The 18,798-nt window shown below is 48.0% G+C and overlaps 1 protein-coding gene across 1 annotated transcript in view; it reads right to left on the reverse strand.

Annotated features, from left to right (window-relative positions):
* Positions 1 to 3,383: 3,383 nt before the first annotated feature.
* The window catches only part of LOC142256197 (aquaporin-3-like), a 62,690-nt gene continuing 47,275 nt past the window's right edge, over positions 3,384 to 18,798 (reverse strand). The window contains exons 4-6 of the mRNA XM_075327769.1: positions 15,916 to 16,034; positions 5,661 to 5,878; positions 3,384 to 4,671 (exon numbers count right to left, since the gene is read on the reverse strand). Coding sequence (XP_075183884.1) covers positions 4,503 to 4,671; positions 5,661 to 5,878; positions 15,916 to 16,034 — 506 coding nt within the window. The 3' untranslated portion in view covers positions 3,384 to 4,502. The remainder of the gene's footprint in view (positions 4,672 to 5,660; positions 5,879 to 15,915; positions 16,035 to 18,798) is intronic.

Genomic DNA, 18,798 nt, shown 5'->3' on the forward strand with positions numbered 1-18,798 from the left:
TACATGATCCTGACGGTCGAGTTACATAACATCAGTCACCTTCTATAGGCGGAATCCGGATGCTGACAAGGATGATCCCCAGTAAACACAGTTTGTTGAATAGAACTCTGGAGTTTAATTATGTCCTTAATTCACCTATTAAAGCTTCGGTGACGTTAATGTTAATAGCGACAGCATTGCTTTGTGGTTTTAGGATTACGGTATGTAATATGATTTTGAAAAGATTTTCCAGAGAGATATTAATAAAAATGACAAATCAGCCAAGCAGTCCATAGTTATACGAAGAGATGATGAAACATTAGTACCAGCACAGCCCAATAATTTATGGCTATGTTCCTGTGTTTTCCCAAAACCTGGAAAAAAAGTTATTGATCTGCCAACATGTTCCCTGTTCTCACACATTGTGGCGTCAGACTAAAAAATCCTCCACCCATAAGTGTCACGGGCGTGCCACGAGTGACAGACAGTCATATGGTTTCTGGAAATAGAAGGTCATAGTGTTTAGCTGCACAAAACTGCTCCCTGACATTCTGTTGTTCCTGCTCTTAGCATTCATTGTACTAGGTAGCTCCCCTGCTGGGTTTTCATCTCTTCCCATTTAGGACCCAGCAGAGCCCTCCTTCCATGCAGCTGCTGATTATCAGTATACTCCATGTGCTTAAATACTCCCATCTTCCCTTGACTAAATATTTAGTTCATTCAAGCTCTGGTTGCATCATGTGGCTTTTACTCCTCTGTGGTATTGTTGCTGGAACCTTCCTGAACTTCTATCTGTCAATAAGTAGTTTATGTATTTCCCCCCTGTGTGTCCTCCTTGTGTCTTCATTAGTCTTTAGTGGAGTTGACGAAGAGCTCATCCCACCCGTTCCCTATTAAGGGCCCAGCACTAGGGATACCTAGGGTCAGGTAATCGGCTCAATGCATAAGTGCAGAAAATATCTAGGGTGGTGCATGACCCCAGGGACCAGCGGTAGGTTTGATCAGAAGTCACCATCTCCCCTTTCCCTATACACAGGGTTTCCCTTTCCTTCCGTTTCGCTTGGTACTTCCCTGTACCTAGTGTGACAATAAGACATCTTGCCAAAGATCTACTCTAGGACAACTACTGGAGCAGATGTTCAGTAAGTGCAAAAAGTTCCAGTTTAGGGCCACGTGTTGTCACACTAAGAGGGTACTAAGTGGGTCTCAGTGCAAAAAGGTGGTTGCAATTCCTGCTTCCCATTTCTCTCCATTAGGAGAAAAACATTTTGGACCTTTGGTTGAATCTCTTTCACCTGAATGAAGCTACATAGAGCAACACTATTATGAACTCAGCCGGCTCAATATGGTATCAAAAGATTGCGGGACACATTCTAAAATCATCACCTTGGACTGAGTAAAAGATTGCCTTTAACTTTATTGACCTTAAGGAAAGTTGTATGGCGCCAACCTGAACAGGACCCTTACTACTCTATTACTCCATAGTGTTTGCCTTCATTAATAGTCTATACTTATGCATCTAGTTCTTCACTTATCTTTGAGGTTCAAGAACATGCCATACCACAATGGAGATCAACTCGCCCTGGATCAAGACAAGCCTATGTAAAGCCTGCTTTACACGCTGCAATGTATCTTACAATATGTCGGCGGGGTCACGTCATAAGTGACGCACATCCGGCATCGTAAGGTACATTGCAGTGTGTAACAGATACATGCGATTGCGATTGAACGGTAAAACGTTCATCGCATGCACGTCGTTCATTTCTCATGAATTAAACGTCATGTTGTTCATCGTACCCGGGGTAGCGCACATCGCAGCGTGTGACACCCCGGGAACGATTAACAGATCTTACCTGCGTCCTGCGGCTCCCGGCTGGTAATGCGGAAGGAAGGAGGTGGGCGGGATGTTTACGTCCCGCTCAGCTCCGCCCCTCCGCTTCTATTGGCCGGCTGCTGTGACGCCAAACGTCCCTCCCACTCCAGGAAGTGGACGTTCGCCGCCCACATCGTGGTCGTATGGACGGGTAAGTGCATGTGACGGGGGGTTACTCGTATGTGCAGCACATTCAACAAATTGAACGTGCCGAACATACGATGGGGGCGGTTATGATCGCATACGATATCGTATGCAGAATCGTAACATGTAAAGCAGGCTTAAAGGGAAGGTTTTGAGGTGGTTCTTTACCCTCATGGAGCTTTAGTGTGTGAAATCTAGGTAGAAGTGCCCTAATATGGCCAAACCATGACCTCCTGCCCATGTTCTCCATGTATATTTGCATTGAGACAAGTCTACAAGATGTTGAATAAAGGTTTTCAAAAGGTTGTTTTGAAGGCATTTTCTGGTCCTGTCCTCCCACAGAGTTTGTTTTAAAGCCCTGAGGTCATGTCGAAAGTGTTGCAGCCGATCAGTGAGCTGAGTGACTTGTGCCATTAACTCAGTCAGAGCAGTTGAGCTCACAGATTGGCTGCAGCGCTGCAGCCAATAACATACATTAGGAGCAGTGGTGGAAACTTAATGATGGACATGGGAAGAGTGAGTAAAAACTGTAGTTGTGGGAAAGGGGTCTTTGAAATTGGAAAACCCCTTATAAGCTGTAGAAAATTGGGATGAGGGATTAAATTGTTAATCATGCTCCTAAATATAGTGTTTGTTAGTGGTTCAAACTGAATATACATGTCATGCACTGTCTGATTCTGCACACGCGGATTGCTACTAAGGCAGACTCTGTTCAAATTGCAGAGTCCGACATGCAGCCTGGTTTCAATTCTCAGCTCTGCTGGGCGTCGGCTGAGTTGTTTCTCTGCTCCCAGCCATGCAGGAGTTAATCTTTTTTGGAGCAGTGTCCTACTCTTCTGTGAGCCAGGCTGCTAATTACCAACTCCAGCTGGTTTCTCCCTATTTAAGGCTGGGGACTGTAGTAAGAGGCTGATTAAGATAGCATCAGCGATCCCGGTCTCAGTGGAGCACTGTTTATGGTGAACAGCAGTTGTTTTGTTGCGTGGTATGAACGGTCCCCTGTTGTAAGTTTTTCCCAGCCCTTTTCTTTATTCTCCAAGTACTCATATTGTCTCCCCTTTGTGTGTGAGTGCAGTGTGTACTTAGTTTCATTTTTCCCTTGTCCCTGTCTTTTCTGTGGGGATGTGTTACTGGACCCACTCCTAGAGTTGGGGGGAGTAAGATCAGGGCTAGGCAGGAGACAGGGCCAGGTCAGGGATCCGGACCTCCCTACCATCAAGGGTACCTCCAGGTTGAGGGTGAGCATAGGGGTCTCAGTCTTAGGGGTAGCTCAAGAACCCCTGGTCTGTCAGTACCTCTCCCATGACACTACAGGCATGCAAATAAGGGAAAACCAGGGCCAGTGTATGGACACAATGTGCAAATAATGAAAGGGAAGCACATCTCATATTTTCTATAACAATATTGTATTTAAGGGCACATAAAATATACTTAATGCACAAGCAATAAGGTATATGTACAAAGCTTACAGCCATCATCTTTATCAGGAAATTTCAGCAATCACAACCTCTTCGGTTAAAAAAAAAAGAAAAAATCATCATATAAAACCCCCCCGAAGCATGGTCTGATGAATGGACAGTAAGTGACACACTGCAGTAATGTACCGCAGTAGCTTCCAGTTTATATTTAATTGCAGTCAATGGTCCGGCCTGGCTCCTGGTATTATAAAAAAATGCCCATTGTGGCCACACATACATTAAAGAAGAAATACCCATTGTATATGTTCCTAGTACAGCCATGACCCCCAGTATATATGGTTATACAGAGAAGGTGGTCAACCACTGTACAAGGAACACCTACTGGACTCCTAAGATTAGATCAACTTTTTGGGGGCCAAGTCAATATGCATATAATTTGAATATTTCCACAAATGGTTTTTGCCTATAAAATTGTTTAAAAAATGACATTGAAAGGTTGAATACTTAGTTTTAAGCTCTGAGCTGCATTCAGTGCTATAAGGAGGAATAGTCAAGAGGGGAGTGTCACACTGCAATAAAGATAACATCCCCAACAGTGATTCATGCAAAACACCCTCGTTCCCGGACAAGAGGGATCAGAACTGGTTTGCCCTCTTTTTTCCTACCCCTTAAAGGATAGATGGACAGCCTACCCAGTGGGAGTTTCCATTTTGCATCATTTGGTAACATTGTGGAGCCTGGGAAGAAAGTTGTTGATGGGCAACAACCCGAGCTCCTTCCTTCTCTCCAAAGGCTCCATAGTCGTAGGGGGTAACTTGGTATGTGCCCTTGTAAAGTGACAAAAATGTTGTCTAACGGGATTTAACACAGCGCTCATACATCTCAGTGCCGCACTCCATATATGCTTAATGTACAGCGCATGGTAAGGGAAGACGGATTTGCTCAACAGGGGAGGATGTTTTTGCACATCTGACAATCTATCAATGGTATACAAGGAATATCTAATGTCTAAGACACACGGAAGTCGTCCGCTATCTTGTTCTTGGCTGGTGGCAGCTGTGATATTTAGTCCTGTAGTGGCTGCCTCTTTAGATCCTCTCTTTGTGTTTGACGTTGGCCAATTTGACGTTTTCTTGTTCTGTAGACTCTGGTGCAGGCTCAATATGACAGCCAATCATAAGTTGGTAGACCATAACTCCAGCAACGGCTCCCAGTAAAGGTGAAACGATGGGGACCCACCACCACTGTCCGCCAGCACTATGGGAACAAACAAGATAATGTTATTAATTTGTTATATACAGTGATGGGCGATGAGTGAAATATTCGGGTTCGGATTATTTGTCTCCAATATTTCGTACTATTCGTATATTCATCATGAATAACAACTTTAATGCAAGTCAATGGGAAACTTGAATACATTTTCTGCGGACCCTCCCAGGATGACTGGCGGGGCTGCAAAAATGCTGAAATGGATGGAAACGTGCTGAAACTGAATGGGAACAATATCGGGAAGATGCATCTTTGAAATAGGTCGCTATTGGGAACAATGTTGTCAGAGTATTACACCACTTTGACGTGCGGTCCCCCATCTATTTGTGATAATCAGCGCAGATAAAGTAGACAGCTGTGGGCTGACAAATCACAGCTGACATCAACCCCATATATTACCCCGATTGCCACCACATCAGGGCACTTTAGATGAGCCAGGTAAAGTGCCACAATTGCTGCATGCAATGGATGCGCCAATTGTGGGCTGGCTACAGGCTGCTATTTTTAGGCTGGGGAGGACCCAATAGCAATGCACCTTCCGAGCCTGAGAATACCAGCCCCCAGTTGTCTCCTTTACCTGCCCTGGTTTTCACAAACAGACACATTGATGTGTTCCACCACAGGTCCTCACATTTCACAGCACTGCCGACCGAATGCAGTATAGCATCACCGGATGTTTCTGTGTGTGTGTGATGCTCCTGCGATCTGATGTGTGTGAGTGCCATTCGGAAGCAGGGGAGGACCACTATGGAGCACACAAGGACCTACTGGGAGCGCCTGCTGTGGATTGCAGGAGGACCTGGGAAAGACGCAGATATCCGGGGTCTGGTAAGTATGATTCTCCAGGGAGGTGTCTGCCTTTTTTGGGGGGTTAATTTTCACCCAACCCGTATTTCCCATAATGTTTTAATTTCGGGGAAACACAGTATTACTAATTAGTTACCATTGTTGTTGTGAAAGGAAAAAATGCCACTTACGTAAAGACTTCTGTGCCCCAGCCAGCCAAGGCGGTGAAGAGACGTGGTCCAAAGTCCCTAGCGGGGTTGACGGCATAACCAGAGTTGAAGCCCATAGACAATCCAATGACAAGAACAACAAATCCAACGGTGAAGGCTTCAAGCCCACGAGGGATGGGGTTGTTGTAGGGATCAACAATGGCCAAGACACAGACGACCAGAGCTGCAGTGCCAATAAACTGGGGAAAAAAAAGAAAAATATTTTTATAATACTGGAATTAAGACTAATAGGACATAATTTTCAGAAGGGTTTAAAAAGAAAAAAGAAAAAATCTCGGAATGGTTAGTGACTACTAATATGGCTACTCTCCATCCAAAATAATATAGATATTGGGAAAACCGGGCTGTAATGATGGCACCACTAGTAATCACTTAGCTGATCCCTAAAAATATTTTAGCAAATTGTTTGAAGCGTGTAACTCAAGAGATTTTACTTGGGAGACGTCCTCTTTAACCAGAGACAAGGAGAGTCCGGAGTCAAAGTTTATTGAAAGTTTGCTTTCTTGAAGTTGAACAAAGACCTCATTGAAGCGGGAGCAGAGAAGAAGCATCTGGTGTGATGTCAAGGTCGAATTTTTAAGACATGTGAGGACCGATATTTAATTACGGAGACATGTCTCAAGGTCATGAGAGGTCAGGAGATAGGACTGAGCAGGACTGGAACAGATCGCTGAGAGCTACTGATCTGAGCAATGTATGTCAGTACATATCACATTGCAACAGGCAAAAAAGAAACAAATCACTCAGATAATCATCAATTAGGACGTAAAGGTGAAGGGGTTGTCAAAAAATAACACACAGCATATCAGTTTTCAACAATACAGGATATAAATGGATAAACATTGGGGTCCCACCACTGGGAACACTACCGATCACTTATAGTCTCCTGTGTAAATGGAGATGTAGTGAGCATGTGCGACCACCCTTCCTTTCATGTTTTACGGTCTAGGGTTGATGATTGCACATGCTCACTACTGCTTCATTCAAAGGGGGACTTTTGACCTCCACTTCTCATGCTTGGTGGGGGTATTGGCAGGGAGACCCCCAGTGACCATACATTTATGATATATCCTATGAGCAGCTGTTTATATGACAACCTGTGAGGCAAATCCCGGGATATGAAGATGAATTATGACTCCAGTCATAATCCCTCATCACTCCCTGGCAGTGCCCCCTCCCTTCTTGTTCTCAGTGTTCCACTTACACCTCCATGGCCATGTCCTGTGATATGGAAATTAGGTGGCTTGGGGACAATGGACACAGGATGACTCCCTGCCGTGACCCTGTAGTGGGGGCTGCTAGCTAGTTAGCAAGGCTATGGAAATAGCCAGACAGAACGACTCCAGTAAAAAATGGTTCATATCTCGCAAGCCATATTTCCGATAAATATGGCAACCATAAAAATGGTGTCTCCGCATGCGGACGATGCCGGCACACCCTTTTTATGGGAGCAGGACATTGGGAAATGCCCCAGGCGTGATATCAGCCAATGGGGAACTGGCAGACAGGTCATGAGTCCCCTCGTTCTGTAGCTAAATTCATAACTGTCACAATGAGAGCATTGGCGTCCGCCTACGACGCTCCCAGGCAAAGTTATGGCCCATATTCCATGTTGTGGATTGTCCATAACTCAAGCCAGGGGTGGAGCAGTGCTCCCTCTGAGGTCACTAAGGTAGGAGGGGACCTGGATTTGCCCAGGTTGATAACCCTACTTCGGCCATTTTCCAGTGTTCTTTTCGCTGGGGGCACGTGTAGGAAACATCTGTGGGAAGGATCCTAGAAACCTGGGTACAGCGCCCCCCTGTGGCCAGACGCAACAAGGTAACTGCTGGAACTGTGTATGCCTGTTTGTAACCCATGCTTTGATTGTAACTGTACTCTGACATATGTATATTCTGTAGATTCCCTATTGTATATATTGTAGTTTCTAGTGTGCTTTAGGCTGATTAAATTATATAATTAATCTTGGGCTGTTCTGTTATCTCGATCTTGAATCCCACGTCTGTGTGTTCGGCTAATAGTTACCGTAAATCGGTTGGTGGCAGCGAATTGTGCCAAGGATTATTGTGGGGAGGCCAGTGAGATTCGGGGAGGTTTTATATATTCCGCCCGCGGAGGTCGGGGGAATATATACCCTACTCTCACCGGGGACCCTTCAATAATCGGCATAAGTAGTATAGCGGCCTCCTTGCTTATTGTCGGGCAATTCCATAATTGGCCTGACTATAAGAGGGGCGCTAGAGAGCGCGTCACGTGCTCTGTCTGTCGGTCGGGAGGTATAAAGGAGGGGTGACCCCCACTTGTTACCCCCCGATTGTGACGTACTGGTAGCCAGCGCGGGGGGGATTTCTGAGTGACCCCCCCGGTGGTTTGTGACATATTGGTGGCAGCGGTGGGATCGAGATAATAGTGTGTGTGAGTGTGAGACCCATACTCCCAGACACTAAAGACTGCCTGCAGCAGCTGTGGCTGCTGGGGTCTTCAGACTAGCTCAACACTAGAGTGTCAGAGTGCAGATACTGTAAGGTGTGTGGAGGCATCAGGTGTCAGTTCTGTGTCAGTGACCAAAAGTCTGCAAGAATGGCTGATGGCACCAGGAGCAGAGCTATGCAACTGGCCAATGCTAAGGCAGGAGCCGAAGAGAGGGAGGACGGTGCTGTGGACAGCAATGAGGAGGTTGCCCACGAGTCCTCCAGGAGCTCGACGCCAGAAAACCGTTCTGCCGAGGACATTGCGCAACCTGGCACTGCTGGACAAGATGAGGAGGAGCTCACCCAAGGTTCCTCAACGAGCCAGATGCCAGCCCTCCGCTCTGAAAGGGACAGTGAATCGCCTAGCTCTGCAGCGTGCCGCAGATCACCACGTGCCATTCCACCGAGCCTGGGAGGCTCGGATAGCCTTCTTCAAATGGCTATGGCCCTTCTCCAGGCTGGAGACCAGAAGGGCTACAAGGAACTCCTGGCAGAGCGCAGGGCAGAGCGGCAGGCAGCGCGTGACGCTGAGGCTGCGGAGCGGCACGCAGAGCGTGAGGCTGCGGAGCGAGAGCGGCAGGCAGCGCGTGAAGAGCGAGAGCGACAGGCAGACCGTGACTACCAGCTGCAGCTAGCTCAGCTCCGGCCCTCATCAGCCACATGTGACCTTTGAGACACCAAACTTCCAAAGGTCCGTGTTGAGGACTTCCCAGTGCTGGAGAAGGATGGAGACTTGGACTCTTTCTTGACTGCTTTTGAACGGACTTGCTTGCAGCACCATCTGGACAAGGACCAGTGGGCCAAATACCTGACCCCCCGTTTAAGGGGTAAGGCCCTGGATATCCTTGGGGACTTGCCTGCTGAGGCAGATCAGGGCTACGACACCATCAAGCGGGCCCTGATCCAACAGTACAACCTCACTCCAGAGTCCTACCGCAAGAAGTTCCGGAGCCTACAGAAGGGACCAAAGGACTCCTGGGCTGACCACCGGCGGGCACTTGCCCGAGCTGCCGACCACTGGACCCAAGGCCTGCAGCTTTCCACCGGACCGGAGATCCTGGACTTGTTCATCACGGAGCAACTCTTGTGGAACTGCCCTGAGGATCTCCGCCAGTTCATCCGAGACCAGAAGCCAAAGGGGTCCACGGCTACAGCTGCCCTTGCCGATGACTACACCAACAACCGGGCCCCTGAGGCCAGGAGAGCGGCCACCAGCAGCACCTGGAGAGGGGGTAAGATGAATTCGGCGACTGCCCCACCTGCCCCTAGACTGCAGGGGGTGTCCCCCTCAACTCCCCTCTCCAGGCCCGTGGCGGAACCAAGACGGTGCCACCAGTGCAACCTACCTGGACACTTCAAGGCCATGTGCCCTCAGCGTCCCAAGGCCCCGGCTCCGTCCCCGTCCCAAGGGCCGCCCAAGGTGTATTGTGTGGGTGGGGGTGGTGGTAGGTCCCTGGACAGCTTCCAACCTGTCACCGTCGGCCGGTCTGTGACCATAGGACTGCGAGACAGCGCCTCGGAGGTGACTCTGGTGCGGCCTGAGATGGTGTCCCCCCAAGACTTGATCCCTGGAAAAACCCTCGCTGTCTCCGGGATTGGAGGCACTGACCCGGCGCTGCCTGTTGCTGACATTTATGTGGACTGGGGCGCAGGGCGGGGGGTGAGGGAGGTGGGGGTAACTGATCGGATCCCTGCAAACGTGCTACTTGGGACAGATTTGGGGCAGATAACCTCCCAGTTTGGGCCCCCACCAAGGGCTGAACCTTCAGCCCGTACTGACATGACTCCTGACAATGTTAATGTGTTATCTATGAATGATGTGAGAGAGGGGGGAGTGAACTCTGATATTTCTGCTTGCATAGACACCATAGACACACACTCAGCTGCAGCTGTGACAGGGGAGGGGGTCAGAGAAAGGTGTGACAATGCCTCTACAAGTAACCAGCCTGTGAGCTGGGATCTGTTGCCCTCTGCAGGGATAAGCAGAGAGCAGGGTGCTGCAGGGGGAGGACCAGTGTGTGGGGTGGGGGCTACCACAGCAAATGTGGGGTCCCCAGAGATTTCACAGCGGGGTTCTGTTGCTGCAGGAGGGGAACAGGCAGGTGAGATTGGGGCCGGTCCAGGAGTGGAAGTGCTCCCAGGTAAGATCTCGGTGCATGGTTTCCCCCACAACCGGGGTGTCAGGAAGCCAGGTAGGTCTGCCTGAACCGGCGACTTGGTCAGGAACGGAGGAGGAGCAGGCACGACCCACGGTCGCAGCGGCTGTGGCCGCTGTCACCCGCAGTGGGAGTGCTGGAAGCCAAGGGGCCTCCCGGAGGTCCGATAGCTCTTCCCCTTCTGACCAAGTGGCAGCCGAGTCAGGTGGAGGCCAGGACACAGGTCCCGGGGTACTGACTGAAGATGTGACAGTCTCGTCGATTCTGGCCACATCTAGTCAGGGGTTTCAGGCAGCGTTAGAAGCTGACGACAGCCTGAAAGCTCTTAAGGAGCAGGCGGCACAGCCTCCCTCGGACTCGGACCCGGAGCGAGTGGTCTGGGACCAAGGACGGCTGTACCGGGCCACGGTCCAGCAGGGTTCACCGGAGGCGTGGCCCAGGGACCGACAGTTGGTGGTACCCTATCCGTTCCGGACGGAGTTGTTGCGGATCGCACATGAGATTCCGATGGCCGGACACCTAGGGATCGCTAAGACCAAGGCCAGGTTAAACCAGCATTTCTACTGGCCAAAAATGGGGGCCGATGTGGCTGCCTACTGCCGTTCGTGTGAAACCTGTCAGAGAGTGGGGAAGGCGGGGCCACGCCCCAAAGCCCCACTGGTATCTCTGCCAATCATCGATGAGCCTTTCAGGAGGGTGGCTGTGGATCTGGTCGGCCCGCTGGCCATCCCCAGCAGCTCCGGGAAACGCTTCATACTGACGGTAGTGGACTATGCCACCCGGTACCCAGAAGCAGTGGCCTTGTCGTCCATTCGGGCTGACAAGGTGGCCACCGCATTGCTGGAGATTTTCTCCCGAGTGGGTTTTCCCCAGGAAATGCTCACTGACCGGGGGACCCAATTCATGTCCCAGCTGATGGAGGCCCTCTGTAAGCAAGTCCAGGTGCGACATCTGGTGGCCAGCCCGTACCATCCACAGACTAATGGCCTGTGCGAGCGGTTCAATGGCACCTTAAAGCAGATGCTTAAGATGTTGGTCGACTCCCATGGGCGTGACTGGGAGCGGTATCTCCCACACCTGTTATTTGCTTACCGGGAGGTTCCACAGGCCTCAACAGGATTCTCACCGTTTGAGCTCCTGTACGGGCGACGTGTGCGGGGCCCCCTGGCTCTGGTGAAAGAGGCTTGGGAAGGGGATTTGGCCACCCCTGGAGTGTCGGTTATCGAGTATGTCATGCGCTTCCGGGACAAAATGCAGGCCTTGACGCAACTGGTACACGACAATATGGCTCAAGCCCAGGCCGATCAGAAGCGTTGGTACGACCAGAACGCTTGTGAGAGGACCTACCAAGTGGGTCAAAAGGTGTGGGTACTGGTCCCCGTACCACAGGACAAGCTTCAGGCAGCCTGGGAAGGCCCATACCTCGTGTACCAGCAGCTCAACCCTGTAACGTACCTGGTCACCCTGGACCCTGCCCGTGGAAGGCGGAAGCCCTTCCATGTGAACATGATGAAGGCACATCATGAACGGGAGGCATGTGCGCTCCCCGTGTGCAACCTGCCCGAGGAGGGAGAAGCGGAAACCCTCTTGGATATGCTAGCCCAGGTTAGGGCAGGCGGATCCATTGAGGATGTGGAGGTTGGCCACCAGCTCTTGGAAGACCAACGGTCCCAGCTGTGGGCCACCCTCCTCCCCTTCCGGGGGTTGTTTACCAACCAGCCCGGAAGGACTGACTTGGCTGTCCATCACGTGGACACTGGGGATCATCCCCCGATCCGGCGTTCAGCATATCGGGTCTCCCTGGAGGTGCAGCAACACATGCGCCAGGAGATTGACGAGATGCTGAAGCTGGGGGTGATCCAGGCATCCAACAGCGCTTGGGCCTCGCCTGTAGTCCTCGTCCCTAAGAAGGACCGAACCACTCGGTTCTGCGTGGACTACAGGGGGCTCAATGCGGTCACGGTCGCCGATGCGTACCCAATGCCACGCATCGATGACCTGCTCGATCAGTTGGCCGGGGCTCAGTACCTGACCATCATGGATCTGAGCCGGGGATATTGGCAGATCCCCCTGACTCGCAAGGCCAGGGAACGCTCTGCCTTTATTACCCCATTTGGACTGTACGAGTCCACGGTGATGCCATTCGGGATGAGAAATGCCCCTGCCACTTTCCAGCGGATGGTCAACACCCTGCTCAAGGGACTTGAAGGGTACGCGGCCGCGTACCTGGATGACATTGCCGTCTTCAGTCCCACCTGGGAGGACCACCTAGAGCATCTAGCACAGGTGCTCAGGCGGATCCACCGGGCAGGTTTGACCATCAAGCCGGGAAAGTGTCAGCTGGCCATGAGCGAGGTCCAGTACCTCGGTCACCGGGTAGGTGGGAGAACACTGAAGCCCGAGCCTGAGAAAGTGGAAGCCATCGCATCCTGGCCCACCCCCAGGACCAAGAAGCAGGTGATGTCCTTCTTGGGGACCGCTGGGTACTATAGGAGGTTTGTTCCATGCTATAGTAGCCTGGCAAAGCCCTTGACGGACCTCACCAAGAAGAAGCTGCCCTCTGCAGTCGATTGGACAATGGACTGCGAGACAGCCTTCCGGGCCCTAAAGGACGCCCTGTCCAGCCCGCCCGTGCTACAGGCAGCCGACTTCACGCGGCCGTTTGTAGTACAGACCGACGCCAGTGACTTCGGCCTCGGTGCGGTGCTCAGCCAGGTGGACTCTGCGAGCCAAGAGCACCCAGTCTTGTACCTGAGCAGGAAGCTGTTACCAAGGGAAGTTGCCTATTCCACGATGGAGAAGGAGTGCCTGGCCATAGTGTGGGCCCTGCAGCGTCTGCAACCCTATCTATACGGGCGCCACTTCATCGTGGAGACGGACCACAATCCCCTCAGCTGGTTGCACACCGTCTCTGGGACGAATGGGCGATTGTTGCGATGGAGCCTTGCGCTCCAGCAATACAACTTCACCATTCGCCACAAAAGGGGCCGTGACCACGGTAACGCAGACGGGCTGTCCCGACAAGGAGAGGTCGCGGACGGGCGCACGGGGGAACACCGGAGTGTGCTGCCCCCTAGCGCCCTCAAAAGGGGGGAGGTGTGAGGCAAATCCCGGGATATGAAGATGAATTATGACTCCAGTCATAATCCCTCATCACTCCCTGGCAGTGCCCCCTCCCTTCTTGTTCTCAGTGTTCCACTTACACCTCCATGGCCATGTCCTGTGATATGGAAATTAGGTGGCTTGGGGACAATGGACACAGGATGACTCCCTGCCGTGACCCTGTAGTGGGGGCTGCTAGCTAGTTAGCAAGGCTATGGAAATAGCCAGACAGAACGACTCCAGTAAAAAATGGTTCATATCTCGCAAGCCATATTTCCGATAAATATGGCAACCATAAAAATGGTGTCTCCGCATGCGGACGATGCCGGCACACCCTTTTTATGGGAGCAGGACATTGGGAAATGCCCCAGGCGTGATATCAGCCAATGGGGAACTGGCAGACAGGTCATGAGTCCCCTCGTTCTGTAGCTAAATTCATAACTGTCACAATGAGAGCATTGGCGTCCGCCTACGACGCTCCCAGGCAAAGTTATGGCCCATATTCCATGTTGTGGATTGTCCATAACTCAAGCCAGGGGTGGAGCAGTGCTCCCTCTGAGGTCACTAAGGTAGGAGGGGACCTGGATTTGCCCAGGTTGATAACCCTACTTCGGCCATTTTCCAGTGTTCTTTTCGCTGGGGGCACGTGTAGGAAACATCTGTGGGAAGGATCCTAGAAACCTGGGTACAGCGCCCCCCTGTGGCCAGACGCAACAAGGTAACTGCTGGAACTGTGTATGCCTGTTTGTAACCCATGCTTTGATTGTAACTGTACTCTGACATATGTATATTCTGTAGATTCCCTATTGTATATATTGTAGTTTCTAGTGTGCTTTAGGCTGATTAAATTATATAATTAATCTTGGGCTGTTCTGTTATCTCGATCTTGAATCCCACGTCTGTGTGTTCGGCTAATAGTTACCGTAAATCGGTTGGTGGCAGCGAATTGTGCCAAGGATTATTGTGGGGAGGCCAGTGAGATTCGGGGAGGTTTTATATATTCCGCCCGCGGAGGTCGGGGGAATATATACCCTACTCTCACCGGGGACCCTTCAATAATCGGCATAAGTAGTATAGCGGCCTCCTTGCTTATTGTCGGGCAATTCCATAATTGGCCTGACTATAAGAGGGGCGCTAGAGAGCGCGTCACGTGCTCTGTCTGTCGGTCGGGAGGTATAAAGGAGGGGTGACCCCCACTTGTTACCCCCCGATTGTGACGTACTGGTAGCCAGCGCGGGGGGGATTTCTGAGTGACCCCCCCGGTGGTTTGTGACACAACCCCTTTAAGGTTTGATTTCTTAATACATATTACATTTAGACATTAAACCTACATAGAAAGTTTTCCTTACCAATACATCATGTCTTGACTTGATCCGATTCCTGACTTACTATACTAGTGTATGCCTGAGCTGCATTCAGGATTCAGCAGGTGACTTATATAGTAGTGTATGCCAGAGCTGCATTCATGATTCGGCAGGTGATTTATATAGTACTGTATGCCAGAGCTGTATTCAGGATTCAGCAGTCGACTTATATAGCAGTGTATGCCAGAGCTGTATTCATGATTCCACAGGTGACTTATGTAGTAGCATATACCAGAGCTGTACTCATGATTCCGCACGTGCCTTATATAGTAGTGTATGCCAGAGCTGCATTCATGATTCCACAGGTGACTTTTATAGTAGTGTATGCCACAGCTGTATTCAAGATTCAGCAGTCAACTTATATAGCAGTGTATGTCAGAGCTGTATTCATGATTACACAGGTGACTTATATAGTAGTGTATGCCAGAGCTGCATTCATGATTCCACAGGTGACTTATATAGTAGTGTATGCCAGAGCTGTACTCAGGATTCAGCAGTCGACTTTTATAGCAGTGTATGCCAGAGCTGCATTCATGATTCGGCTGAGAGAAAATCTACTAGTTGTCTTCTTATTTATTGTAGGCATAGACCTTGCTACCAACATTTCTCATTTGTGCCCAGTAACTAAACTAATGCTAATTATTCCCCTCGGCATTATAGCAATTGAGCTGAGCAACCAGCTTGCTGACTGTTTTTAATAGCTACCAGAACAATTTTGATTGCAGCTCTGGAGTAAATTTTCAAAAGTGTATTTTTATGGGATATGTGAGCCTTCAACTATTTTGGTCAGTAGAAATAGCATTAGTGGAAGTTCATGATGCTCTACCATGTGACACCAGTCATGCGGATTGTGCGCTTATATAACTTAATAGGACTGTTATGTGCTTTCTATCGGTGTCAGTACCAACCAGCAGAGCATCTTCTGTCATGTCATAAAGACAACTTAAAAGGTTGTCAAAAATGCAAATAACATTTAAAAAACAAGTTACCATTAGGCTGAGTTACAAAAGACTTTTGTACTGGTGTCCCTATGACAACCCTTACTAGTCCTGCACTTAGCTATGGATCTCTGAGAAACCAATCAGAATCCAGTTCTCAGCTAATTCTTGAGACATTGCCCTACCTGATCAAAGAAGCCGTTCATCAAAGTGAGATGGTCCGTAGGGTAAGTGGCAAAAATACCAGCTGTGCCGTTATCCCCGGTCACATAGAGATTGTCATTTGCAAAATACCAGATGGCATCTGAAACATAAAAAGGTGAAAAAGTTATTGAAGACTGATAGGAAAATAGAAAGCCAAACACAATGCAACATCTGTACCAAAGATTGTTTCCCTAAAAAAAGGCCCTTTGTGGATTATGCTTAAAATATAAGCCCTAGTGGCAGTTCCATAAGGAAGTGTCCTTGCAGCTAAAAAAGTTAACGTATACTGCAGGACACTTCATTACAGAAAGCAGACACCCCCAAAAGAGAGAAGACACCCCCAAAAGAGAGAAGACACCCCCAAAAGAGAGAAGACACCCCCAAAAGAGAGAAGACAGCCCCAAAAGAGAGAAGACAGCCCCAAAGAGAGAAGACAGCCCCAAAAGAGAGAAGACAGCCCCAAAGAGAGAAGACAGCCCCAAAGAGAGAAGACAGCCCCAAAAGAGAGAAGACAGCCCCAAAAGAGAGAAGACAGCCCCAAAAGAGAGAAGACAGCCCCAAAGAGAGAAGACAGGCTCCCCTCCCAAAAAAAAAAAATAATATGAAATTGCACTCATCAGACCCCGAACAACCACCACTGGCAAGTGCTAACTGCGTCACTGTCACGCCCCTTGTGATTCTACACACACACACACACACACACACACACACATATTGGGTCGCAGTATAACTCTGCGTGAGTGATACCGCTTTTGGCCAGCAGGAGGAGTGACCACTGTGGAACGCCTGACGCAGTTCTGTATGTGAGAGCCCATTCACTTAACAGATGTGGCCACTCTTACTTCGCCTGGTTGATAAAGCTACCTGTGAAACGCGCGTCCTTTGGCTTGGTGTGAATCCCCTCCACCTCTGGGTACTGGTATACGTATGACTGCTACTTGATTTGTTATATATGTGCTGCTAAAACTCTTATCTGATCCACTAGGATATGCACAGCACTTTATATGGGACAATGTGCAATGTTTATGTAATCCCCCTGTTTCTGTGGTAATAGTAATTGTATTGCACATGACACTTTATTCCCTGTATCCTTTGTGGACATGTACTTCCTTGTAGCAATAATGTGATTTAATCAACTATAAACTGAATACCTGGATACCCTTTTTGACCCCTGCTCTCCATATGCAATTTATGAGTGTTATAATATGGTATTTGCCAGCTAATAAAATATTTATTGTTAACCCTTAAAAACCACAATTCTCTGTTTTTTGTTAAATTATGCCTGTGGTTGGTTCTTTACCTATTTGTTTTACAATATGATATGCCCTGCCATAGTACTTTGGATCGTTCTTTTGTTTATGCATATATATATATATATATATATATATATATATATATATATATATATTATAAAAAAATATATTTGTTATATATATATATATATATATATATATATAACAAATATATTTTTTTATAATAATATATATATATATATATATATATATATTATTATAAAAAAAATATATTTGTTATATATAAATATAAATAAATATATATATATATATATATATATATATATATATATATATATATATATATATATATATATATAATGTATGTATATATCTACTCTTTTTTTTTTACTGTATACTAGCCTGACAACTCCTTTAAGTCAGGATTGGTGTACAGTACTACTAAAAATTTGCTCCATTTTAATGGAATTGTTCCACGGGCAAATATTCTGCAAGCACCAGTGAGATGATTGGGACCATGGCAGAAATTTCTACAAAAAATATCAATTACACTTAATTTTTTCTACTTTTACATCTTTAAAAACAGTGAAGGGCTGATGCATAACGTATATGTGAAAGCTGCCATCATACAGCCATTTCTGCAGGACTTGCGCCCTTGTCTCTGGAGTCTTGGTATTTGGACGGATCACCTGTATTTATTTCCAGCTGATAATTATACAATTGTTTCCAAAACAATAAAGAGAATTCACAGGAACGCTTAATAACATTGTTGCCATTTGTATTTCCTAGCTCTTTGGTTAAGTTCCAGCCGTTTGTAACAATTTGGTGGCGGTGGAACCTGTTCTTTGGAGTTTATCATCCAATTGGGCCCCTAAGATCCAGCTTCAAACTGCGGTGTGTGAGCGCTGCGCCCAGATAATTGTCACTTCCTGCAATTTCCTAATGACTTTATTTTATTTTTTAACTTGTGAACCATATATCACTCGTGGGACAAGGCTCTTGGGTGGAACCTGCTGTATTTGGCAGGGAAATTATAAGCTTAGAAGTGGGAAAACCTGAATAAGCGGCTTATAATATATTTCATAGTTGTTGTATTTGGGATGATGGAGAAGGAAGGGTGGAAATGTGACTATTGTGAAGGAAAAATAGGCTTTATAAGCTTTATTGTTTTTTTTTTTCTATTAAGTTGCAGTGATATAGAATTATATCCTGCCTTACTGAGACACGCTTATTATATAAACATCTCCGAATATAATGTGTATGGGCGTCATATGCATTCTAGGTGTTGGCAAATGGGAACATTTGTAGTTCTCGGTGCAGAGACATATGACATGGTGAGCAAAAGTTGCAAATTATTTATTCTTTATCTGAATTGCTCTTTTATAATATATGGAGGCGTGTGAAAATAAGCTTTCAGAGTGACTGGATCCTGATAATTTCATGCGATTTACTGTAACCTGCATTCTGCTAATGGATCAACAAAGAAGCTCTGGGGAATTTCCATTTATGCAATTATACAAAGAAAGCTTACACTTCTTTGTATAGAATTTACTTTATACTTGTTTTGCATTATCCATTCTTTCAATTTTAGCACGTTTGTGACTAAATTGT

This window comes from Anomaloglossus baeobatrachus, chromosome 1, assembly GCF_048569485.1.
Source record: "Anomaloglossus baeobatrachus isolate aAnoBae1 chromosome 1, aAnoBae1.hap1, whole genome shotgun sequence".
In the NCBI taxonomy this organism is placed as follows: domain Eukaryota; kingdom Metazoa; phylum Chordata; class Amphibia; order Anura; family Aromobatidae; genus Anomaloglossus; species Anomaloglossus baeobatrachus.